Genomic DNA, 23,861 nt, shown 5'->3' with positions numbered 1-23,861 from the left:
ATTTTAGGCGAATATAAATCTTTCTCTTAACGATGGCGTTCTGATATTTCTTCTTGATGGCAGCGTGCGTCAACAATGGCCCATAACCTGATGAACGGCGAGCTCTAGAAGAAACGGAGAATGTCTCAGTCGTACGGAAGATGGACGGCTCCTTATTTATAGATCACGGTACCTAGAAGAAACGGAGAATGTCTAGGTACAACAGTAAATAATGAGTCCGATATGAAACGGTAAACGAGAGCGTCCGTAAAACTCACCTCAGTCGTACGGAAGATGGACGGCTGAGGGAAAGAGGAAAAACCGGACGAGAGCGAAAAACCGACGAGCCTACAACCCTAACCTAGAACAAATGCAAAGCGGGAACGATCGAGACGAGAGACGAGCGTACAAGCATAAGCAGTAACACGAGGCCGAGGCGAAGTAAGAATGAATATGAAATGAGAAGCCAAATACTCGGAAACTGAGACCAGAAGCCAGAACCCAAACCCGGTAAGCATGAGATGAAACATACACACAAACCCATGGTTCAAGAATTTCCTTGCTGGCAGAGCCTGCAAAAAACTAACGTTAAGGAATGTAACGTTCATTCTCTCGCTCTCTCCACACGGTCGGCGGTCTCGGTGCATCGCTACGCAAGAGATCTACCGGCGCACCAGCACCAGCATCACAGGTTTGATGAACATTCTCATTTTCCCGTCCTTTCTCTCAAATGTTGTCGCTCGCGAGCTCAACTCACAGCCGCCGCACCCTGGGTCAACCCTGGGTACTAGAAGAACCGGCCCCTTCCCTCGCGTGTTCACGAACGATGAGCAGATCGTGGGCGTTAGTCATAGCTTAGGAGAACCGGCTTTCTGTACGTCCATAGATCGCACCGCTTCACTTGTATTCACATTCACACAGCTTGTTCGCTCAATTTTTTCTTCATCTCTTCCTCTAGACTTGACCCGAAAGCAAACTTACACTGCCAACGGCGATCCAACTTCCGGGCGACATCATCCAGTCAGCGCCTCCGTGAAGATGCTGCCCCCATCATACTCTGGAATCCCGCCCCTCACCGGAGGTATCAACCTCCATGATCACAAACTAGGCACTATAACGGATGACCGTCACCATATGTACTCTAGCGAGCCCGCCAGGGGCCCACTGCACTCGTTTTGTCTCCATCGCTGCTTTTGCCGACCACAGATCCCGTGTCTCGTGGCTGTCTTGGCTTCCTCTGGTCCTCACGCTGATCTCTCTGTCTTGTGCCGTTTCCTTCTTCGATAACAATCTTGACTCTTACCTTCGTTCTTTTGAGGCCGGTCCTCCCGTAATTTTTTTGTAAGATATTCCTTCTGCCGCGCTTCTAGAGAGCCCTTGGCAACACTCTTCTGTTATCGTTTATTGAACCCTTTTTCAGGACTCGAGATGTCCCTATCGACCGACAACTCGAACTTCAACGGAAGCAACTTCCTCATCGCTGTCTCATACTCTCCTCCAGAGTCCCACGGGGTCATCGTATGTCCCATGTGCTGATCGAGTGCTACAGATTTGGGACTAATCGTAGCCTTGGGTGTGTATACGCGCAGAGTCTCGTCGTCGTCTCCTCTATCTCGGCGACTGCAGTTCTTGGGCTGCTGACTATCATTGCAGTACGTTCCATCATCCACACAACTGCATCCTCTTGCTGGCATCATGGATTGATACTGGATTGTTCGTGCCCACATCAGCTTTCCGCGTTCAACACCCGCAAAGATCAAACACCAGGCCTGTTCGTCCGTACGCACGTCGTTGTATACTTTGTCTGTCTACTATGCTGCGACTTGCTCCAAGGTACGCTTCCTTCGTGCTCTAGGTTCCTCGGGCGGAAAAGGATCTGAACCCTGACGGCTCTCGATCTCGATGATGTTTAATTCTCGGGCGCTTGTACAGCTGTGGGGTCACTGATGAACATTGCCTGGATCCAAAACATGGCGGTCGAATATGGGTCTCTGTGTATTGCTCAAGGTCGGTACCTGTGCTATTCGTCTGGACATTCCCTAGGATAGACTGTCTGAACCGTGTCGCAGGTGTCATCAAACAAGTCGCAGATGTTGGGATTGCCTTTTGGTATGTGCGTCGTGTCTTTTTCACACAAATAGTTTGCTCACCCATGGAACACGCACTTCAGGTCTTTCGTACGTCCTTCTATAGTTTATGGCATACTTTTCATTGCGTCAATCGAATTTAGGCTGATGCTACTCTAGATAATCGCACTTCACACATTTTGTGTCCTCTTCCTCCGCCTACCGCTCAAACAAATCGCAATGTGGGGTACACTGATCGGTACATGGTCATCAATCATCGCTGTCGTGATAGCTGGCCCTGCAACGATGGATACAGAACATAGGGGACCATTCTGTAGGTGCATAAACGACCGAGTCTCGTGGAGCAAGAAGTTCACAGCTGCTTTCATGTTTAGATGGGATCGCTGGCCAATGGTGCTGGATAGCACAAGAGTATGACGAACAACGAGTAACGTGAGTTTGTTGCACATTTCATTGTAGCAATATGACTTTCTGACCGTCGCCCTCTGTGCTAGGCTCGACTATATGATCGTACATACGCCTCCCACCCACTTTCTCCCTAACTTCTCAATCTAACTTCGCCTCTCCGTTGTTGTAGATGCTCATGTCCTCCGTCTTCAGCTTCATTCTTTATTCCCTTGTTTTCCTTCGCCTGCGAGGCAACATCATCGTATATGGGTGGCACCTCCGATTTCGATGGCACCAAGTCGATGCGACGTGGCGGGGAGTTGAGAAAGAGCAGAGGGATAGTCATCTGATGGTCATTTCTAGACAGATGCTCATGTGTGTAGCCTCCCTTCCGTTTTGTCCCCTCTTGTCCCCTTTCTTGTATTGGTTTACGATGATTTCATGGAACTAACAAAAAGGCTACGGTGGTTCATCTTTCATAGGTATCCTGTACGTCAACCAGTATCTCATCATTAACTCTCGCGATACTGATCCCCTTGGTGGTCTTTGACAGATTGCGTACACGATCATCATCCTGCCTATCACTGCTGCGCGTTTCACAATGTGGTTCAGCCATACCGACAACGTCCCCTTCGCCGTCACCATCTTTTGGTCCGTCCATCTCTGTAACGCCTAATCATACCTGGTCACTGACGCTCTCGTTCACAGCGATACCGTCTATCTCCTCTCTGGTATGTACTCTCATTCCTTGCATCTCTTATCACTAATGCACTAACGACGCCACACCATAGGCCTCACGAACACAATCCTCTTCTCCTGCACCCGCAAGATCCTCCCACCCCGCTCTATAATCCCGAAATTCCTAATCTCGTCCCCACGCCCCATCTCTCCTCAGACCACCATCGATCTCCCCGTCGGTAGCGATCCGTATTACGAAGGCTATGCGGGCTCGTTCATGACGAGGTCGTCGATCGAGAAAGGGTACGGCGGTGGAAACGTCAAAGATGAGGCTCGTAATGCTGGAAACAAGGCTGCGAGTTTGGACATGGATCTGGATACGGAGAAGGGTGGGTTTGATTCGGATGCAGAGGAGGTTGACGTGAACGGACACATGGACGGACACGGCCATATAAAGGCATTCGAGGTGGCAAAGGCAGGATTGGAGCATGATGTCGAGGATAGTGCGATTCCTGGATGGGAGACGGATCTGAAGGAGGTCGGGTCGCCTTTGCAAAGGGCACCGAGTTAAGCAGGCCTCCTACAGTTCATACTCCCGAAGATTTCATTCGGTTGCGGTATGTTTGGATTAGCGTTGTTTGTACGCTGTTGTTGTAAGTTATTGTCGGTCCGAATACATTATTGCTCTGCTGCGCCACTGGTGGCGTACTTATGTGCATCTCCGTCACAGAATGGTTGGAGACGAACGTACATAGTATTGCGATAGGTGAGCCATTGAAAAACTGCTTAGCCTGAAGCATGGAGAATCCGAAGGGATGATATCTGCGGAGAATCGCTTTGCGAGAATTGCTCGACAGTCCACCTGCGGAGTTATACCGACGAAGTCACGGCTGAAGTAGATGGGTAACATGCATACATCAGATTTGTCTGGCTAGATATGGATAGTTGGCGACAGAGACGACACAGATAACAGGGCGAAAGCGTCCATGTCAATCAATGGAAAGAAAGATAATAAGCAGTTTTCTGGTACAGTAAATTGAAGCAGAGTGACGACAGTCGCCACATTGGGTCTATAAATAGCTCTCATCGTCGACAGTTGCGGGTTCTTGAGACCTCAAGCATTGGCGATAACGAGGTAGACGGGGCCCTATGACGACAAAACTCGTTTAGTATCACGTTCCATGACGAGCACCAGTCCGAAAGAAATAGCGATAGATATATATGAAAAACACTTACCGTCCTCTCCACCCTCCTCATAACCTTCCTCTCCCTCTTCATCGCCCTCCTCTCCGTCTTATCCTGCCTCCTCTCCCCCCTCCTCTCGCGCTTCATCTCTCTCCTTTCGCTACGCATCTCCCGTTTCATCTCTCGACGTTCCCATTTCGCCTCACGGCGGCTCATGGGAGCCGCCATACCCATGCCCATCATTCCAGCTCGACCCCCGCCGCCACCCATCATCTCCGTACGACGATCAAACATGGTTTCGCTCATAGCCATCCGGCCTCCTAGACCACCACCGAAACCAGGACCCATGCCCATGCCCGGCCGACCGCCACCCATACCCATATCACCATGTCCGTGAGCGTGTTCGTCAGCCCTGCCCTTCCCTTTGTGGCCATGTCCGGAGTCCGAGTCCGAGTCCGACGAGTCTGAAGAGCTAGAGCTGTCGTAGTCTGCGTCGTGTCTTCCACTTGCTCGCCACTGTTCGCGAGTCGGACGCATCCCTGGAGCAGGACCGGGACCGTAGCCCATCCCACCACCGTTCATGTTCATGCCCATCCCAGGTGCCATCCCCGGTGCCATCCCCATCCCACCCGGCGTCCCAGCCATATCCCCCCTCTGCACCCAAATCCTCAAGCCCCTAGGCCTAAAGAACTCGTCGTCCCAGACTTTCACCAGATCCTTCACACTCTCCACCTTTCTCCTCTTCATACCCTTCTTCATCGCGTTCCCTACGAAAAAACCAGCGAATCCCAAGTGCATCAGGATCGGCGCGACGCCACTCACGACGTGCTGCCCGACGCTCAGTTTGCCCATGAGGTGACAGTCTTCGAGCAGTCGGGAGACGTCCGAGGGCTGGACGTCGTGTGCGATGAGGAGAGGTGGGGAGGGAAATATGGGGAGGAAGCCGGAGGCTAGGTCGGAGGCGTTTGCGGAGCGGATGCGCAGCATGTGGGGGAGAGGAGTGTATGGTGTAGTTGGAGAAGGTGGAGGTGGTGTACGAGAGAAGCAGGACGGAGGGGGGTTGAAGGGATCGCGCTGGGCGGGAGCTTTTCCAGCGTAGGTAAAGCCTGGGTAGGCGGAATTGGTCGTGTCTGCGGAAGGCGTGTGAGACGTAGATGGACGAAGGTTGGGAGATGAAGGAGTAGAGGGAGAGTAGGAATGGTGAGGGTTGGAGGTAGAGGGACCGGAGTATGATTGGGTGGGACGAAGGTATTGTGGGTTATCCGGTGGAGGGTAGGACGGTGCGGCGTATTGGTTTTGATATGGAGGCGCAGAGGCGGGTGGACTGAAATATTGGTCGTTCAGACCTCGAGCGGTCGTACCGGAAGGAGAACTGTTGTAAGGGGTATTATACTGTGAGCCATGGGGAGGACGAGAACCCTTTTCGTCAGAAGGGCGCCGCATACCGCCCACGAAACGGTCCGGCGCATTCTCGTAGTATGACGGTGGAGGAGGAAGGTATTCCGGTCCTTCATGGTCGTCGTGTTTCTGACTCGAATATTCCTCCAGCTTTTCGTTTATTGCCATCGTTGTCGTTCGATGAGAAGCAAAGTTCTGGTGAGCGAAGTGATGGGGGGTAGGGGGATGATGGATAGATACGGTGGGACATGCTCAAGATGACCAACCTTTATACCCCTCGAGCGTCTGCCTGCTATACTGAATAAGATCGAGCCGCGCTAGTAACCTATGGAAGGTGCACGAAATGATCGCAGTGATCAATCGCTCTCGCACGGATTCATATGTCGTCCGTTCGAGTGAACCTGTGCCATATACATCTCAAAAATAGAACGACGGAGTACACCTGCAAGAAATACGTGAGGAAGTCCACATTTCACCGAGAAGGAACACAGGAGGATACGTACGGGTGCATAGCATATCTGCAAAGTCTGTCGAAACCTCACCGAACCTGCGCTTGTACACCGACGACGTGCACTTGCATGGCTTTGATGCAGGACAGATGATGGAAGAGGCGGTGTACAGCCCAGCCGCCTGCTCGGGTCCGACCATTTGAGCTCCTGTGGCGGCGTCTTATCAAAGTGTGGCGCGTTCGACTTCAAATATGACAGACAGACTTCCTTGCAGATACACCGCAAGAACAGTCGTCAGGCATGCAAAACATGCTCTAGCAAGGAAAGTGATAAAGAACGCGAGATTCTTTCATGTTTCATACGCATTGATTTATCATACATCATAGATAAAACTCCGACGACAATAGAGATGTACAGTACGATAGAACGGACAAGAACTAACCAGAGCAAATCAACAAAACGCACACCTGAGCGCCCGAGAATCAAGCGTACAATGCACGCCTACCATCCTCCGCCAGGTCCTCCTCCTGGACCCCCAAATCCACCACCTCCTGGTCTGTCGAATCCTCCTCCACCACCATGATGTCCTCCAGGCCCTCCCGGACCACCAAATCCACCTCCCGGACCACCGAATCCTCCTCCATGTCCTCCATGTCCTCCAAATCCTCCGCCCATGCCTGGTCCTCCGCCACCGTATCCTCCACCACCACCGCCGTAGCCATAACCTCCTCCTCCTCCGCCAAATCCTCCTCCCCCGTGATGCCGCCTTCCTCCGACCATGTTAACGAGGCTGCCGAGACCGCTCTGGTGGCCTCCACCGCCGCCTCCGAAACCTCCCATGCCTCCCATGCCTCCCATGGGTCCACCAGGACCGTGTTGGTTGTGTCGTGAATGATGATTTCCCATGATGGGTGGTTTGAGAAAGGAGTAAGTCGACGAGTGTGCGTGAGTGTGTTTGTGTTTGTGATGTGTGTTTCGTAGACGGACGTTCGTTCACGAGCGATGTGGTAGATGTGTGGTAGTAGTGGTGGTGGTAGTGGCGGTGGTGGTGGTAGTGGTGAAGGTGCGAATAAGTGAGACAAAAAACGCACTATAGCGCCCTAGCTATATACTGCGCGAAAATCAGGAGCTCCAAGGTTGTAAGACAAATTCCAGAGACAGGAGCTGCGGAGGCTGTGACGTCGACGGTCGACGGCGGGAGCGGACAGGAGCGGGCGAGACCGAGGGAGCCTGCGGAGGAGTGACGTCGGGGAGCTCACAGCAAAAGGTTTAACATTTGTGTAGAAGTCGCCGAGAAAGTTGGTGAGTAGATTCGTACTATGCATAGAAGAGGGACTGTAGCATATTCAGCGACGAGGAAAGCGATCCATACGAGGCTTGCGACGACATTGAAACGAGAGCCTTAGTGTGATTATAAACTTCCACAAGCAATATCTGGAAAAAAAAAAGCTGTCTGCTTCTTTTCTGCGGAGGCTGAGAAACTGCGGAACCGACCACAAGTTAGAGGTTCAACGTTCAGTTGTGATAGAAAGCGGTGCGGGAGGGTCAGAGGAGCACAAAGGCGATGCCCGACGGTTGTTTGTCCTTGTTGAATTCTAAAGCCTTCGGCATCCGGCCGTACAATAGCCGATGAGAATCCTCGTCTCATCCGAACTTCGAATGCTGTGCGCTGAATGACCGATCTTCGACAATGTAGAGTACATCTGCGACTACTTAGCAATTATCTCACTCTATCAGTACTGGTCCTCGCTCTTGGGCAGGTATAACAGCTTCGACATAGGGGGGTGTGTTGCTCTCTTTGACTATAATCCTCCGGTGGCTTTGGCTGTCTGCTTCATGTCAGATACACACCTGTCGTTGTACTACGTATTACGCCGCACAAACGCCGCAGACACACGACTACAACACTGCACTATCTGTGGAACACTCTCGAGGCTTATCCAATCTGTACGTTCTTGGTGAGCTTGTTTTGTGAATGGGAGTGTTGAAGGAAAGTCGAGGTGCACACTTTGTGACGGGTATAACAACCGCTCATAAATTTCTCGTCCCACGTCTCTTGCGGTCCCGAGTATGCTGCACTAGTAAGAGGTTTTATTGGTCACCCAGTGCGAATATATTGCGTCGAAAGTCATGGAGCTCTTCCCCTGCCACCTTCCAAAGGGTGCCATCGCACATTTGCTTCTCGGGGTGGGCGGCCATCTGTAGGGCTGGTACGGAGGTCATTCCAGTGCGTATCCCCTCTTTTGCGCATTATCGATGCTTATCGACGGATGAATATCTTCATTTCTAGTCTGCTGAGCTTCATATTTCAGCGAAGAGAAAGCATAGTGTTGCCATGATGTCATGTGCTGTATCAGGACTTCCCAGGACGTCTATATAAATTGGAAGATCTTCTATAGTTTTCGCCCGTAACCCTCTTGATAGCGACACACTCAACCTGACCTAGCATCCATGGAGTTCCTTGAGAATCAATGTAACTATACGGCGCCGAAGATCGAGTTGGCAGTTTATCCGACAGTTGAATCAGACGAGTATACGGGGAAGGTAAGCAAGGCCCTCTCAGACGCGTTGGACACGGTGAAGAGACACACTGGATATGTGAGTACACTTTGTTTTTCTCATCAGATCGTCTCGTCGACAACTTTAATCGACGCAGATTCTGCCTGATGTGAAGGATGCGCCAGGTGTGGCTTGTACAGGGATAAAGAAGGTGAGTACAGAGACACCCGATCATCACCAACAAATTACACTGATGCCTCTGGGTCTACATTTCAGACTCCAATGGAGTCAAGAGAGGAAACGCCGGAAGTCGTGCAGCACAGCGCCGCTTGGTTTACAGGGTTTTGCATATGAAACCGGAATGTTGCGCTCAGAAAAATCCTGGGCGCCTGAGCCAAACAAAGCCGTAAATGGTAACCGCTCTCGGCGAGGTTTCGGCAGTGGCGCGCCTTCTCATCTCTGCACCCCACATCGTCGTTCATAGACCGCTTCATACGCTCCCTAGTGCTCGAACCCACCTCATACGGGACCACGCTCTCCAACACATACCTTACTCATTGTATTCTCGTGAATTTACTCTCGCAATCATCAATACGCTCGGTATTCATTCCAGGAGTCCCCAACAAATTTGCACCGACATCAACACCAACTCTTTGCTCTGGCAGTCGCAAGCATTCGCGCTCCATCTCGCGCTCTCGGCCACGCTATCTATGCGAGTGATGTTTTTGTAAGAAGCTAGTTTGGGAAGCTTGATCATCTGCGTGTGTCGGAAGGGTGCGTCTTTTCTAAGTCTCTTCTCACCATTAGGCTTATTGTGGTCTGACCTGATCGCACCTCCTCTTCTCCTCGCACTCGGGACACTACCTTGTCCGTGTCCTGAACTGTCCTACAAACGACAGAGCATCAAGTTCCTTGGGCAAAGCGTCAGGAGTGAGTAACCGGTGGTTGTTCGGTTCGTTTTCAATTGCGTGTGCCAGATTTTGCTTCAGTGGAATCAGCTCGGAAACCCGTTGCTCCAGGCCATCGTGCTCGCGATGCCCTCCCGTCCCGCTATGTCTCCGAGACATGGGCCCTCTGCTTTGTAATGTCTCAGTACTTTTACAGGGTGGCTAGTTCATGCTTTCACGAGTTTCGAGACCAGATGCATACATAGAATGGTTGAGTAGGATGATCGGGGGTGTCCTGTGATGCCGGTAGAGGTCGAGACTCGAGTCGTGTAGAATGACAGCTCAGGCTGGACGTCTGCGTCTTCGACGTTGAGGGTTGACGTTGTGGTAATATCCCGTCGAGGTCTTTTATACCGGGTATTTTGTACTTGGCTGCTATGTACTTCAGTAGTCACGGATATGATCACAAATTCACCACTGCTGAGCACGTCTCAGTGGGATGAAGAGTTTGCAATATCGAAACGCTCGAGAACAGGGGCATACATCCCTGGTGCCACACGAATCCTGCCGAGGAATGCCGTGAAAGGCTGCCGTTTATGGCTTTGTTTGGTTCAGGCACAAAGGATTTTTCTGCGCGCGACATTCCGGTTTCTTATGCAAAACCCTGTAATGTATGTTCTCCACTCCATCAACGAACCACATCATCTACATCATTTTGACTACGTAGGAACGACGCACAAGCTTGTACTCTGTAATCGAAAGGCTTAAATCCGTCAAAAGTGACTTGTCTAGAGAATATGAGGCGAAGGAGTCGCGTTTTTTCGGCCATGTTCCTTCCGATAATGATATAGCGTTGCTCCAGGCACAGATGGTATGTCACGAATACTAGCTTCTTCCCATCGCACGTTTACCTCCATTACATGCTATACTGACTCATCTTCCTATCACAGAACCTGGAGGAACTTCGTTATTCTCTTGTGCAAAAAACGGATCCTGCTATGCGGAAGCAGCTACGTCAGTATATTCATCTGCGTCGTGAATCAGCGTGTACGAACTGTCTGAACCCTGTTAAAATGTTGATAGTGTGAGTTACAGCGATATCCGACCTTGTGAAAGCCATAGAAGAACTGGAAGACGTCGCCGACCTCTCCGCTCAACACGCCCGCCATCATGTAGATCTGTTTTCTATATTGATCATGGCGAGATACGGCCTCTGGTCGGAATGATGGATATCATACGATTACGCGATACCTATGTGTTCAGCTCAGGCGTGCGTGAGGAATCATCGAGATAGAAGCGAAGTGAAAGCACATTTGCAGCGTCGATATCCGTGGAGATATTCAGTTGTCTGGGCTGCACGCTAAGTCAGGAGTTTCGCAAAGGTTTCAGCGGAGCTTGAATTCTGTAGAATATAGTTTTATACTGCAATAAGTAGAAGGTACACACCATGTAAACCATCGATCACCATGTTCGCAGACAAAAGATACAGACGTGCTCACCTGTCTGACCCGCTTCCCGACGCTCTGGGGCCCGACGAGGAAAAGCTCGTCCAACAACGTTTGAGCATCATACAGCCGGCCTGGGACAACATGCAAGCATCGATGCAGACGGTGCGTAATATGTCGCTCAAATTTCGTGAACCCTCCTATTAACGTTCAGTACACCACAGAAAGATTACAAGACCATTGGAGATGCCGCCGAACTTCTTCTCGAGGCAGTCACGCGCGCGAAGCTTAAGGCGGTCGAATTTCTCCCCAACTGCGGTTGATGTCTGAAGCTGATCGTAATCTATTCACCATCTGTATAGTGAGCAACTCGATGTTTACTCTATAAGCTGGATGATCCGTTGATCTACGTTCAAATATTTTTGCTCGACCGAAAAGGATGCGGACAAGCTTAAATTTGATTACAGCTGGCTGCGCTCCGAAGATAAACTCGCAGTCGTAGGTGAGTGCGGCCCAAGGAATCTCTTAGAGCTCACTTATGACTTGTGTCCCCGGGAGCAGAAGACGCACTCGAATCACTTTGCAAGTTCCTTGATAACCATCTGAACGGTGCTGCGAAAAAATTGCGACATGATCCTTTCAATTTGTTTGAGTGAGCGAAGGTCTGTGTTGTGAAGGACGGAAGGGTACGAACTACTTAGCGGATTGTTACGAGCGTGCGCCCATTATTTTGTTATTTTTACCAAACGCGCGGAGGTGTCTATGTCTATGAGGTGTCATCTTTCGCCTGTGATCGTACGCTCTCACTGTAGATTCAGAGCCACCCTCCGACCCTCTCCACAAACAACCAACCACGGGGAAATACTCACAGAACCGAGCCTCCCGAGACGGAGAGTATTGTACTGAGGTAAGACGAGGCGTACTACAAATTATAAACGTGAGATGAAGGAGAATGTGGCTGTTGAAGAAGACTACCTACATACGTTGCGACGTAGAGTGTCTTCACCATATTGCCTGCCCTGCATCTAACAGACGCGGTGGCACCGGTGATCACACATGGATTCTTTCCCAAATGGTAGTCGTACAATGAACTATACGCGGGCAGCAAGGGTATATATAGACATCGAAGAACGATATGAGCGCACGTACATATACAAGAAGGTGAGCAGGATATAATGTGATTCCGAAAGCAAGCAAAGGTGGCTGTCGACAGTAATATTCTGGATCAGTAAGCGAGTCCGAAGAGGTTGATACGGTGTTCCAGTGGGGATGAAAGTAATCGATAAGATATCGAGGTCATGGCAAAAAAAAGGGGGGGATGATGATGATGATGGAGTATAGAGAAAACGAAAACGAGGACAATAGCAGCGACGAATACGGATAACGACAGACGGATGAATGATGGTCGATGAGGTGAGAGCTAATGATAAATTCGCCCTCCCCAGTAAGAATAGGATGTATCATGATATATGAGTATGAGACGGCATAGGAGAGAAGACGTAGCAGTAGAGAAAGAAAGCACCGAGACATTGTCTAATCAAGAATACTCTAGTGGCGGTGGCGAAGGCGCAACTCTCGGAAACCTCGGACTTAGAGGTGAAGGAGGCAGCAACATGCCCGGATTCACGCCCTCCCCAAACCCTGACACCGAACTGCCAGGCCTTCGAGTACCGCTCAATGAAGCGTTACTCCCTGTACTCCCGTTGCTGGCCGTTCGTGCATGCATACTATTCTCTCCCGCAGACACAATAACAGGCCCCATCGTCCCCGTCGAAGGATCCATATCGGAGATAAGGCTACCATCTTCACCGTGGACCTGTATCCTCGACCCACTCCTCGTTCGTGCAAGCAGAGGCTCTGTAACACTGACGCTACTCTGCGACCTCTCATGGCCAAAGTTGTCTCCTGATGATCTTCGCATGAAGGGTGAACTCTCGAACTCGCTGTCCCTGTCCCTGCTCCTGGCCAGCGAACCTGTCCCCTGCAAGTCAGCTAGGCTGTACCCCGAGCGACCCATCGCACCCATCCTCACATATCCTCCCGTTCCGAACATATCTGCATCGTCATCCGTTTCTTTCACCCTCTTCCACCGCCTCCTCTTCACCCACCACCTCACCCCAAACAAGCCCAAACAGGCCCCGAAAAGACTGAGGAAGGCGATCAACATAATCAGCCCGGCTCCGAGCTTCTTATCTCCAGCACTACTCCCCGCCGCCGATCCCGCCCCACCCGACCCGCTCAACGGCTGGTTCAACACCCGCACCGTATGAAACTCGTCCAGCGCCGTTGTCGGCTCCGTCAAACTCAACAGCCCCAATCTCGCATCGATAGCACTGCCCGCATTGCTACCACCAAAGTTGCCGTTCGAATCGGGAGCTTCGTACGCCATGACGGTATATGTGTTTCGCAGGAAGGGAACACCGAGTATGAAGTCGTCGAGCCCATTATTAGCGTTGTCCATCTGCCCGTTCGCGGTCTGGATGAGGCCGATGCAGGTGCCAGTGGTGGACGTGGAGCCGGATTGTAAAGGATAGGCGGTAAGATCGAGCGGGTGGAGGATTGTTGCTGGTTGGCTGTCGAGTGTGATGGTCATGTTGAGTGGAGTAGTACAAGGTACGTAGTCTATCGGCAATCGTACGGGTCAGCGCGACTCCCATCCATGGACAGAGTAACATTTACTCGAATCATAGTGGTGGTGAAAACAGAAACTCACAGTTCCCGTCGCTCGCTGGCGCTATACCTAACGCCCCATAGACTGCATTCGCAATTGTCGTACTCGTCAAGATCACAGGCACCCCGCTATCCAGCACCGCGCTCGGAAACACACTGCCACTCTTGCCCGTTCCGAGCGTGATCGCTCTCTCTTGGCCATCCACCCACACGCTGAGCGCCCTGACGTTACTCCTCCAGAGATAGACACCCGAGTTCCCTGCCAGCACCCTCGTATACGTGATCTTGGAAGGATCTGGTACTACATCGCTCGGATGTCGACCTATTCCGAGGAAAGACGAGGGTGATGAGGAGCCTGGGCGAGAGAACGAGACCGAAATGAAGCGGGATGATGGGGAGGACGGAGAGGTTGATGAGCCGAAGAGTTTGATAGCAAGGACAGTACCATCGGGCGAGTTGGAAGTCGTTTGTGGAAGTTGTTGGGTGATGACGGAGTTGAGAGGGAGACCCAGACCGAGAATTCCGTCGAAATTGTATCCGAGAGGTTCGGAATCGACGGTTGTGGCAGCGGCTGAATAGCATAAAACGAGATGGAATAAGCGCAAGTGGAGAGTAAACGAAAGGGCGAGACTCGCCTAGAGCCTGGTTCGATACGGTATACCCTCCAATTGTGACCTGATCCCAATATATCGGACCACTCACGCTGCCCTCCAGATAATTGATGTTAAACTGCTTGTTCGCCGCCGTCCCCGTTGAAGGATCGTAGAGTTGTCCGCTGATTGACGAACATGCGGAGGAACTGCACTGTTTTGATGCAAGCCACTATCAAAGTAGGGTAAAGATAGGTCAGTCCATATAAAAGAGGTGAAGAGACGAAACAAGACGAAACCCACGAGGTCGGAGGAGCCCATGTCGACTTGAATGTTCATGTTTTGATTATTGTGGCCCACGCTGATAGCGACAGTATAGACTCTAGGCGTACCAGAAGTAATTAGCAGAAGGTCAACGAATTGTCCGCAAACCGAAAGAACGGTAAACTTCAAGTCGAAAAGCACGACAAGCTAGCATAGATATGAAGGTCGGTGCCGAATTGCCCAAGGTTTGCGCGTACATTCGGTATGGCCAGCAGTGAAAGGGAGAGGGAAAGTAGGGTATCGCCCGATGAAGGCATTCTGACGGCGTTCATTGAGTAATTGAATGGATAGTTGCCATAGTTCGAGAAAATCAGGTGATGGTAGAGTATAGAACAGGAATGATTGTCGGTGAACTTCTACCAGAGTTCCGGTGAAACTGTCGATGCATCCACTCATCCAAACAAGGTTGGGATCCTACACAACAGCACAAAAGACGACGTGTCTCACTACAAAGCAACCACAGTCGCGGTGATACGCAGAAATGGAGAAGGAAAAGGGGAGTGTGGATACAAAAGTAAAAGTACGAATGTAAACGCTCACACTTCATAGAGCCCATCTCCTATCATGTCCAACGGTAGTACGATCCCGTTCTCTCCTCCATCGCCCTCTGCCACATCTCTCCGTCCAATCTTAGGTCCAGCATCCACAGTAGCATTGGCCCACTCGACTTTCCTTGAATAACCCGATCTAGAGGCGCGTTGTTGTCCTTTCCACGGTCGTGGGGATGTCATGTACGATTGGCTAGTACGCAAGCTGTGATATCGCAGTCTTGAGATTGAGAGGTATATGATGTTTCAAACGAAGTTCAGAATGAGAGGAAAGGTCGGGCAATGCTCGAGCAAAGGAGGAGGATGTGGTTGTAATGAAAGTGAGACGAGGTCGGCAGAGCCCTCAGGTCGAGAAGAATCGAAACGAGGGTACGAAGCCATCACGAGGAACGCCTGGACGCTTTCTCATGCGGCTTCAACTTCCCCTCGCTGGTCCAGCTATACTATCGCAGCTCGTACAGAAGAGTAACATGGAGGTGAGCGGAAAGAAAGCAGGAAGAGATGAGCGTAGAAAACAAATTCGCAGATCCGTCGTCTGCAACAGCGGCGCGAGCTCTTCGGCAGGTTCCGGAACCGCTCTCTTTCGAACTTCCATCATGAGGACGGCTTGAGGACGACCGCCACTGTCGAGTCCGTCCTCAGAGCTGCATCCACGCATGGAAATGGGTCTATACTCTCTGGCTTTCCCCTCCGAGCTGGCGTATGTAGCATATTCTAACTTGCTCGGTCGTTGGCACTGGAGCTCATTGGGACGAGATCGTGCACAGTGAAGCTAATGTTCCACTCTTATCGACCACGGCTGGCGCTGGGGGCTTGCTTACAAAAGAGACAGCACTGAGCATGCCTCATTCTTGGAATTCAGTCTGGCACTGGCTACATACAAGACCTTATCCCCTGCCTCCGTGGTACATATTCCTCTGTCCTATCGCGATCATATTGTCATTGTTCCATTATCGAAGGCTGCCAAGCACCGCTTGTCTGTCAGTACATGTCTTTAACGACATTGCCTTCGGCGCTTGCGACATGCGGGCGACCTCCTTCCCTCTCCCCCTCGTACCGAAAGAGAGGCCCAAATCCCTCTATACACTGGGCTGCGCGGATATCCACGACGTTTTACTGGCTCCGAGCTCCCGTCAGCTTTCCGCGCCGAGCACACCCCGCCACGTTCGTCGATCGCTCTGAATGCATACTTAGGGTTCTCCGTGCACTTCGTCTCGCTACCCTTCGTATCCTAACTGTCTTGTTAGTATACCCTGTGGCGTAGGGCCAGAAGGCCAATGTCTGCTATCATGGCGATGAAAGAAACTCTGGAGCTTGCAACCCTAACCATAGACCCACCTGGCGCTCCCTATATGCCTCATAGCGCTCAAATTATCGGTCCTCCAGCTCCTGCTCCGTGTGAAGTGCGTACTAGGGGTTTTATGATACGGGCGTTTCGATGACTTGGGGGGCAGAGTTTTATGAGCCCAGAGATCAAAGTGGCGCTGGGTTCCACACTCCCACGAGAGGCTTCGCGCCGCGCTCTGTATCGAGTGCCCCTTGTCCACTCCTTATTTCGGGCTGTCTTTCTTCAGATTTCTCAGGGGATTCTATCCAAGCATTGCTTACGTTGCCTATCACGAAGTTTATAGAAGATAATAGATGCTGGGGTGCTGTCACCAACATGCGAGGGCTAGGGCGGAATAAGCCGAACGCTGTTGGCTTCGTCTTCTGCGGGGCCGGCGCTCGAGGTGGAGCAATCTCTGACCAGGCAGAAATGAGCTCTGGGGCCGTATCATAAAACCCCTACTCAAATCTTTCTGTTCGCTAGGATCTCCATTTTGCGATTCGGATCAGCGTCACGATTCTTTCTCCACTCAATTCATCCAACACGGATGGACGTGTATGCATGAGGTCACAATTTGGCTTGTGTTTTTGTGTTGTTGGGCGCTGCTGCCGACATACACATATTTGGCGAAGTTGACGTCGGAGCTGAGGTTCAGGCTCTACAAGGGCTCCTCGTCCCTTAGCGGACGCCGAGAGTGGGTACGAAGACTCATACTCTGTTGACGTTCTACGGGAGAGTGTTGCGTGGGTGTGGTACTGCAAGTGATTGTTGTGCCACGCAAGCCTCGATATAGACATGTATGGAATGGTCAATGGCTTTGTTCTTCCTGGTCTTGACATGGACTTGAAACCCATCGCTCATGATGTCCTTTGCCTTCATCCTTGGCCTATGTTGCTCCCATCTCTGGATCCGACTCGGTCGGGGCGTACAATGTGACATTCCGGGAAGCTACCTTCTGGAGAAATATCATCTGGTCCGAGCCACCTCTAACTCTAAGTTTGAGCGTCAGGTTTTGAGAGACTTGGTTGACACCCAGATCAACTTCTTACTCCGCCAGGAAAAGGGTGGATTGTAGCTCCGGAGATATATCCCGGATGGGCTTGCGAGATGTTCTACGAGACGTCATAAACAAAAGTATTGCGCGCCTTCCATTCCCGAGTGGTGCGTTGCCAGGCGCTATAGAAAAACCTTCGCACTAACAGTCATCTGATCTCAGTAGAGATGTGAGCTCGACTCCTGGACGATGAGACTCACTGAACGTGCTTGAACCTGTCGCAGATGAAGTACCGGATGGTGAGAGCGAACTACCGCAGTGTCGTTACAGTCGTTTGCATATGAAACGTTTTTCCGCGCGCGTGGAAAGTTGTTTGTCTTAGCCAAATACGTGACGAACACTTGTCACCACGGACATTTCCGAAGTCTTCGAACAATGCCCGTACACACTGTACACACCGTGTACGCATCTCCTTGCTTCGAACGTGCTGGACCTTCCTTTTACACCTTAGCATCTTCGGAACCTACTATATACATGGTAATTGCAAGCAGCCCTGCACATTCTCAGCGACGACAGAGCTGTCAATGAGTTCAGGTTAGACTTGAACAAGTCAAGCCGACCTTGCTTTCCATCTTGAGTACCAGTGAATGTTCCTCCGACACAGATTTGGACTTGTACAACATCAGTACCTCTTTCTCCTACTCCTCCTAGTGGGTAGGTTCTGAGCTGATGTCTCAATGATTGAAGGCGCTCAACTTGACATTGCGAGGAGGCCCTCGTCCATCATCATCCATGTACTGGCACAACTGTTCTGTGTCCCATAGTGTAAAATGTACAGCTCCCATTTCATAATGAAACATTTTCTGCACTTCTTTATCCACCCTTAGACTGATGCAAATGTCAGTGTCGAGGTTTTGGCAAGGCTTTGGTCCACATTCTTTGACTATGTGGCTCATGGTGCCCTCGGGTGCCACACTGTGACTCACCGTGACTGTTTGGATAAGACAAACAACTTTCCGCGCGCACAGAAAAACGCCGCCTCGGGTTTCATATGCAAACGACTGTAGCGCGTTTAACAAGGTCCGTTTGGTTGAGGGGTGCCTCGAATGATGGGGCGCACCACTGTGACTTTCATCGACAGTGTGCGAGTCCGGTGATCTGGAATCAGCGACGAAACTGGTACTTAGAAGGGATGATCCACTGTTTGAAGGTTGTTCGGCCGTCGCGCCATAGGTGATCAGTTGAGAGCCATACTCACGCGTCCTGAGCGCCCGTGGAGAAGATTGACAAGGGATAGACTCACAAGCCCGGAACGACTTTGGGAAGGGCGCTCACAAAAGACTCAATATTCCGAGATCGGAGGCCGTAAGAGCCTTGGATACAGACTTCTTGGTCTGAAGATTCTGGTTCCACTTGATCTCGTCCGCTGTATAGGACTTCTACTAGTGAGTGCTGCCAACAGTAAACTCTTCGCCTGAAGAGCCGCCGCCGTCATCAACGCGAGGATGCACCAACTAACTATACTCGAGGGCCCACCAAGACCCAAAAATAAACAACAGACATCTATACGCAGTTTCACAAAGGATAGCAAGCCCATGTACTAAAGTAACGGAATATCAAGCGCGTCTTCATCAAAGAGGTCACTAGTCCCACATATCCATCTGGGCGCACAACGACGACAGCCCCTGTTTTATCGATGCCAAAGTTCTCGTATGCCCGTCCTCCTTGGTCTCCGTGGTGCCAAACATCGTCGATGAAGACTCTGAAATGAAATTTAGCCGTTGGTCTGATCGACGAAGAAAGGAAGTTATCAACTTACTTGGACCAGTGATTCCTGAGCACTGCTGGTACGTCAGTCCACCTCACCTCGCCCTTCTTTCCGCGCACAATCACTATAGGCTCCACCATCTTCATATATCTTCCCTGACCGATTGGACGCTGGTTACAGAGAGGAGACTCAGAGAGCTGGTCGGCTAGGGCGTTTACGAGCATCTTCTGCTTCTCCTCGTAGATATTACCCGTGAATATAAGCAGTTTGAAGGAAGTGTCGGAGGGCAAGACATCATGAATCTGCACGAGTTCGTCATCTGCAGCGCGAAGTACCATCTCCGGAGGGAATCGTCGACCAACGATGAGATTGCGAGCGACCGACTGCATCTGGTCCGAAACAATCTTCGAGTTACCGTAGTGGATACCGATACCGTTCTTAAAGAGGCCGAAGGTTTGAACCGTTCTGTCCCGTCACTAGTCAGATCCCGACGTATTTGGGCAGAGTCATAGGCTCTCACCTAGCGTGGTCAAGAGGATCAACCTCTATATGCGAACGTGACATATTCTCGAACATTGCGACATATTGCTTGTCGAACTTAATCAAGTCCAGCGCGAACTTGCGTCTTTCGGAGTCGTACTTTAATGTTGCTCAGATTATATATCGAAATGCGAGAATTAACAGTCGGACATACCGTGTCAAGAAGGGAGCGACTTGCCCACCCCCTCAGTACATAAGTCAACTTCCACGCTGTGTTCTTATCAGAAGGGTTCGCACGTTAAGCATGAAGTACACCGACCGATATTGTGTGCATCGTTGATGCTAGCATTCATTCCTTGCCCTGCAAAGCGTGTAAGTAAAGCTCGCTACGGGCTCGGAAGATGACCTACCAGCTTTAGGTGAATGGGTATGGGCGGCATCTCCGGTGAGAAATATGCGGTTCGAGACGGAGAATGTATCCGCCACATGCTGACCGACTGCAGCAATATTTACATCATATACTACAGACCGAGCGAGCGAGAGAGACCTACCGGTGTATATGGTCGACCAATGGTAACCATGAGGGGCATTCATGTAGAATGGTCGAAATGCCTTTTTGGCGACCTAAACAACATTCGTGTCAGAAATAAATCGTAGTAGAATCCGATGAGAACTACCTCTAGAAGGCCATCAGGATCGACGTTCTTAGACGAGTCCATGTACTGTTCATAGTCGTCCAAGGGAACATACAGTCTGACCATATCGTTCTCGCGGGGAACGATCAGACAGAAGCCAGAGCTTGAGTGCACTTGTGACGTGCAGCGAATGTCCGGGTAGTCCGTGTTTGGGACGAAGTCAATGACGCCCCAGCGCCTATCTGTTCGAAGTTCTGTGAGTTACGCGAACAATGATGGGGAGCATATGTTGCTGTTACCTGTACGGTCACCGGTCTGAGTGACGCCCAAGGATTTTCGGATCCAAGAATGTGCGCCTGAATTAAGGCACGGTCGGTTAGTGTTGTGTCACAGTAGTACTCGAAAGATGTAAGACACACGTACCGTCAGCAGCGACGAGATATTTTGCACGGATGGTATGTACCTCCGACTCGTCCTGTGCGTCCGAAGCCAATGATTGTATGCGTACCTGTTGAACAGTTTGCTAAGTTAGCTAACAAGGCGCTCGTCTCAGACCTTCAAATCTGGGACATACAGTGACGGGGAATGCATTCGGATCTTCTGCGGCGCCACTTTTGAGATTCAACGCAACTGGCCTGAAAGGACGCTCAACGGCATATCCCCACTTCTCCATCTCATCAGTAAATAAGCCCTCCCATGTTCCTTGGTGATGGGTAAGCTGCGAGCTCATGCGTGAGTGGTATGCGATACGGCAGCAATTTACAGAGTACATACATTGAATGGGTATAGGCCACCGGGTGCAGTGATGTTTGGGATACGACTAGTCCGTTGAATCGAATCTCCTGGACCAGGGTGCCAAATTGCCTTTGGTAAACGAGTACATTGGAAACTCATGTCGTCTTGAAAGTATCATAGAACTATAACGTACCGTAGTATTAATTTTGTTTCCCTGCTTGAGCGCTTTGTCGATGAGACCATGACTCTAATATTGGGTATCTCAGTGAGGAGTGGAAGGAACGAATAGCGCGCCGGGCACTCACCCTCAGGACTTCGAGAACACGAGGCTGAAGGGCGTCGGCATGACCACGGTCCACCGCTACATGTCTTTGTAAAGAGATAATCAGGTTTTATTACTGGTACGAGGAATAGGGGACATACTTCTGGTCAATGATACGAACAGATACTCCAGCTTTCATCAAGCTATATGCACACATGGAACCTGCGGGACCAGCACCCACAACGAGGACCTCAACCTCATCTCGGTGCTGGCATTGAGAGGTGGCGTTTCGCAGAGCAGAGGGCATTTTATTCGAAGACTGATGATGGGAATAGTGATGGGACGAAGCTGATGGCTAGAGGGAGAACCTGGTGAATAGAGTTTGGTTTGTCCAGAAAGCTTTATATAAATCCCTGGGAGAGTACAACACTATATTCCCTAAGTGCAAGGCACCTCATAACATGATCTACAAAGATGCCGTTCAAACGCAGCGTCTGATGGAATCAGACTCCGTCGCCCGTCGCGTCGGTCAGGACCAACGTGTGCAGGTTACGGACCAACATCCTACCAAAATTCTCCATGGACATACGAACCCTCAGAAATCTTACTTGATGATGTACTCGGAGCAATGGACCGCGTCGACCCATGAGACGCAATCCTAGGATGAAATCGCATCAATTCTTGATGGACGGCTGGCACCGCGGCAGGAAGAGGTGCACCTATGGTTCATATACCACGATTGCTGAGTCCCCACAGTGATCTACCTCCTCATGCGCCACCACGGCGTGATAGGCACTGGCATCAATATTCCAAAAACATCACGTACAGTATCATGCTCCGAGTCTAATATTAGAAACGGGAGCATAACTCCACCAAATGCGTATCTCGCGTCCTCGTGTGAGGAAGGGTCCGCATCCTGGTAGTCCATGACGGGGTGGTTCACCGTATATGATACTTGCTCGACTCCCATACCAGCGACCCCCATCCGATGTGAGTAGGTTATGTGACTCCGGTAAAACTCTGCGGACTTCCCTGCTTGCCGTTATAGATCTGTGACGTGAGAGTAGGCAGATGTATGTCGGTCAAGACCGAGAGCACGAGTAGCGCTCAGAACGTGAGCGGTAACCTGAGCAACCTAAGACCAGACCATTCGCGTCCGGGATTTTAGTCCCAAGTTTACTTTCAGTAGACAAATTCCGCAAAAGTACTTACTTTCCGGGTTAAGAAAAACTTGACAGCCATCTCCGAGGTGATGAAGGTTTTCATGGAGAGCTTTCGAAACGAACATCATGAAAAATATTTTGCTTCGACAATGGGGATCGCTACTGATGAACCAAAACTAAGTATTGACCGTCGCCGCCTCCTTATTTATGCGTAGCGCTCAATTTTGAGATGGTGTTAAACCATGGAGAGACATCGTCTGGAGGACGAAAGAGCTAGTCCTGTGTGGCAATACATTTACCGACCTTCAACCCGTTGCATCAAGGTAGAAAAATTCCATGTAGGAATCTAGGTCACGGTACTCCTCAAAGAGGACACCGGCGGTGATGGGTCAGAAGCATCTGCATAGTGTTGTCACATTGCTCTTCGTCTTCTTTTGCGTCGCACCGCCATCTTATACCCTTCCGCTGAACGATAGTCATGTCATGTCTTTACGTACCAAAAACATTGAGAAAGGAACGTTGTGGTGAAAATCGGTCGGTGTAAGTCTGCCTGTCAGCTTAGATACGCGACACGGAACGTCGGAAGTCCCGAGATACAGGGCCTGCCAGCTTAAGACTTTGATTGCAGTACGGTCCAATTGATGCTGAGGAAGTCGACAGGAATTCGTGATGTGCAAGTAGCTATTATACGCTGGAGAGGTTCCACCGCGCACGCGAAATACGCTTTAATTGACGAAAGAGTGCGACTGCCTCAGTTGCCTTAGTTTACCATTCTCCATATGGTACCATAAAATACGCGGTAAGAATACATGTGGTCGTTTTACTCTGAGAATCATCTCTGGGAGAAATCATCCAGACCCGTCCAGAGCTGATCACACCATCTCCCTTGCCCGCTCGAGGTACGTGCATTTCTGCATTTCGAGCGGATATTCGCCATGACCTCCCACGTTAGATAAAACTCCCGGCGAGCCCGGATTCAGTAGTCGACTTCGCCTCTTCGGGTATACCGCGTGTGAGTCTGCCAGATGTTTGCTTGCTATAAATAGAGAGATGATGACCTCCTCCTAGGTTAGACAAGTTCAGCACGAAATGCAACCTTCCTTTTTTTTGCGTGTACCAGGCATCACTTCATGGGGACCAAAGGAGACCCGGTCATACAGGAGATGATATCGGTGGAACGCTCACAATGACATCCTTCGCCCAAGGTAGCAATGCACGACATCAAGTGTCATCATATTGCCCCATAAGGAGTCTATATTTCGTCCACATCAATCGATATCAAGTTTCAGTCGCGCAAAAGATGTCGGTGGATGTCCGATTCCGGTTCTCAAACCCCGTTGTTCCTTATGGTTTCATCTCCGCGGAGCGCTG

At 50.7% G+C, this 23,861-nt stretch overlaps 9 protein-coding genes across 9 annotated transcripts; 3 read left to right on the top strand and 6 right to left on the bottom strand.

Moving 5' to 3' along the window:
- Nucleotides 1-1,407: 1,407 nt before the first annotated feature.
- Nucleotides 1,408-3,793, top strand: STEHIDRAFT_167889 (uncharacterized protein; the record flags this gene model as incomplete). The annotated part of the gene is made up of 14 exons (XM_007303260.1): nucleotides 1,408-1,497; nucleotides 1,569-1,631; nucleotides 1,710-1,812; nucleotides 1,912-1,986; nucleotides 2,049-2,088; nucleotides 2,150-2,156; nucleotides 2,226-2,379; nucleotides 2,441-2,498; nucleotides 2,561-2,576; nucleotides 2,644-2,828; nucleotides 2,936-2,942; nucleotides 3,007-3,104; nucleotides 3,162-3,184; nucleotides 3,245-3,793. 14 exons carry the CDS (start codon nucleotides 1,408-1,410, stop codon nucleotides 3,700-3,702), a joined length of 1,377 nt encoding a protein of 458 aa, XP_007303322.1. The 3' UTR covers nucleotides 3,703-3,793.
- Nucleotides 3,794-4,245: 452 nt separating this feature from the next.
- STEHIDRAFT_110320 (uncharacterized protein) lies at nucleotides 4,246-5,882 on the bottom strand (the record flags this gene model as incomplete). Its single annotated transcript, XM_007303259.1, has 2 exons — nucleotides 4,246-4,278; nucleotides 4,368-5,882. 2 exons carry the CDS (start codon nucleotides 5,880-5,882, stop codon nucleotides 4,246-4,248), a joined length of 1,548 nt encoding a protein of 515 aa, XP_007303321.1.
- Nucleotides 5,883-6,571: 689 nt separating this feature from the next.
- Nucleotides 6,572-7,488, bottom strand: STEHIDRAFT_167887 (uncharacterized protein; the record flags this gene model as incomplete). Its single annotated transcript, XM_007303258.1, has 2 exons — nucleotides 6,572-7,263; nucleotides 7,423-7,488. 2 exons carry the CDS (start codon nucleotides 7,486-7,488, stop codon nucleotides 6,646-6,648), a joined length of 684 nt encoding a protein of 227 aa, XP_007303320.1. The 3' UTR covers nucleotides 6,572-6,645.
- A 1,126-nt stretch (nucleotides 7,489-8,614) lies between these two features.
- On the top strand, nucleotides 8,615-9,016 carry STEHIDRAFT_155992 (uncharacterized protein; the record flags this gene model as incomplete). The annotated part of the gene is made up of 3 exons (XM_007303257.1): nucleotides 8,615-8,707; nucleotides 8,820-8,873; nucleotides 8,939-9,016. 3 exons carry the CDS (start codon nucleotides 8,615-8,617, stop codon nucleotides 9,014-9,016), a joined length of 225 nt encoding a protein of 74 aa, XP_007303319.1.
- A 497-nt stretch (nucleotides 9,017-9,513) lies between these two features.
- STEHIDRAFT_120776 (uncharacterized protein) lies at nucleotides 9,514-10,024 on the bottom strand. Its single transcript, XM_007303256.1, has one exon. The coding sequence runs from the start codon at nucleotides 9,727-9,729 to the stop codon at nucleotides 9,523-9,525; it is 207 nt and encodes a 68-aa protein (XP_007303318.1). The 5' UTR covers nucleotides 9,730-10,024; the 3' UTR covers nucleotides 9,514-9,522.
- A 1,194-nt stretch (nucleotides 10,025-11,218) lies between these two features.
- STEHIDRAFT_167886 (uncharacterized protein) lies at nucleotides 11,219-11,716 on the top strand. Its single transcript, XM_007303255.1, has 3 exons — nucleotides 11,219-11,355; nucleotides 11,433-11,496; nucleotides 11,556-11,716. Exons 1-3 carry the CDS (start codon nucleotides 11,317-11,319, stop codon nucleotides 11,648-11,650), a joined length of 198 nt encoding a protein of 65 aa, XP_007303317.1. The 5' UTR covers nucleotides 11,219-11,316; the 3' UTR covers nucleotides 11,651-11,716.
- Nucleotides 11,717-12,197: 481 nt separating this feature from the next.
- On the bottom strand, nucleotides 12,198-15,576 carry STEHIDRAFT_167885 (acid protease). Its single transcript, XM_007303254.1, has 5 exons — nucleotides 15,119-15,576; nucleotides 14,558-14,636; nucleotides 14,300-14,486; nucleotides 13,708-14,235; nucleotides 12,198-13,616 (listed from the first exon to the last, which is right to left on the bottom strand). Exons 1-5 carry the CDS (start codon nucleotides 15,307-15,309, stop codon nucleotides 12,532-12,534), a joined length of 2,070 nt encoding a protein of 689 aa, XP_007303316.1. The 5' UTR covers nucleotides 15,310-15,576; the 3' UTR covers nucleotides 12,198-12,531.
- Nucleotides 15,577-16,450: 874 nt separating this feature from the next.
- Nucleotides 16,451-17,846, bottom strand: STEHIDRAFT_146588 (uncharacterized protein). Its single transcript, XM_007303253.1, has one exon. The coding sequence runs from the start codon at nucleotides 17,305-17,307 to the stop codon at nucleotides 16,933-16,935; it is 375 nt and encodes a 124-aa protein (XP_007303315.1). The 5' UTR covers nucleotides 17,308-17,846; the 3' UTR covers nucleotides 16,451-16,932.
- Nucleotides 17,847-19,022: 1,176 nt separating this feature from the next.
- Nucleotides 19,023-21,634, bottom strand: STEHIDRAFT_56448 (uncharacterized protein; the record flags this gene model as incomplete). The annotated part of the gene is made up of 15 exons (XM_007303175.1): nucleotides 19,023-19,209; nucleotides 19,267-19,680; nucleotides 19,736-19,854; nucleotides 19,910-19,965; nucleotides 20,015-20,056; nucleotides 20,106-20,192; nucleotides 20,247-20,319; nucleotides 20,373-20,584; nucleotides 20,636-20,686; nucleotides 20,754-20,838; nucleotides 20,911-21,048; nucleotides 21,105-21,194; nucleotides 21,259-21,312; nucleotides 21,371-21,434; nucleotides 21,489-21,634. The coding sequence occupies 15 exons, from the start codon at nucleotides 21,632-21,634 to the stop codon at nucleotides 19,023-19,025; spliced, it is 1,818 nt and encodes a 605-aa protein (XP_007303237.1).
- Nucleotides 21,635-23,861: the final 2,227 nt, after the last annotated feature.

Source organism: Stereum hirsutum (assembly GCF_000264905.1).
Source record: "Stereum hirsutum FP-91666 SS1 unplaced genomic scaffold STEHIscaffold_6, whole genome shotgun sequence".
Taxonomy (NCBI): domain Eukaryota; kingdom Fungi; phylum Basidiomycota; class Agaricomycetes; order Russulales; family Stereaceae; genus Stereum; species Stereum hirsutum.
This window is presented reverse-complemented; position numbering and strand designations above follow the sequence as displayed.

Excerpts from the sequence above, each read along its gene's own strand:
- STEHIDRAFT_146588 (XM_007303253.1), bottom strand. The coding sequence starts at position 17,307 with ATGGGTTTCAAGTCCATGTCAAGACCAGGAAGAACAAAGCCATTGACC.
- STEHIDRAFT_120776 (XM_007303256.1), bottom strand. The coding sequence starts at position 9,729 with ATGTCTCGGAGACATAGCGGGACGGGAGGGCATCGCGAGCACGATGGC.
- STEHIDRAFT_167886 (XM_007303255.1), top strand. The coding sequence starts at position 11,317 with ATGTCTGAAGCTGATCGTAATCTATTCACCATCTGTATA. Across the intron at positions 11,356-11,432 it reads ATCTATTCACCATCTGTATA|GATGCGGACAAGCTTAAATT; the intron begins GTGAGCAACTCG and ends TCGACCGAAAAG. Across the intron at positions 11,497-11,555 it reads AGATAAACTCGCAGTCGTAG|AAGACGCACTCGAATCACTT; the intron begins GTGAGTGCGGCC and ends CCCCGGGAGCAG.
- STEHIDRAFT_167885 (XM_007303254.1), bottom strand. The coding sequence starts at position 15,309 with ATGACATCCCCACGACCGTGGAAAGGACAACAACGCGCCTCTAGATCG. Across the intron at positions 14,637-15,118 it reads GGAGATGGGCTCTATGAAGT|AGTCTATACTGTCGCTATCA; the intron begins GTGAGCGTTTAC and ends TGGTACGCCTAG. Across the intron at positions 14,236-14,299 it reads CGTATCGAACCAGGCTCTAG|CCGCTGCCACAACCGTCGAT; the intron begins GCGAGTCTCGCC and ends TATGCTATTCAG.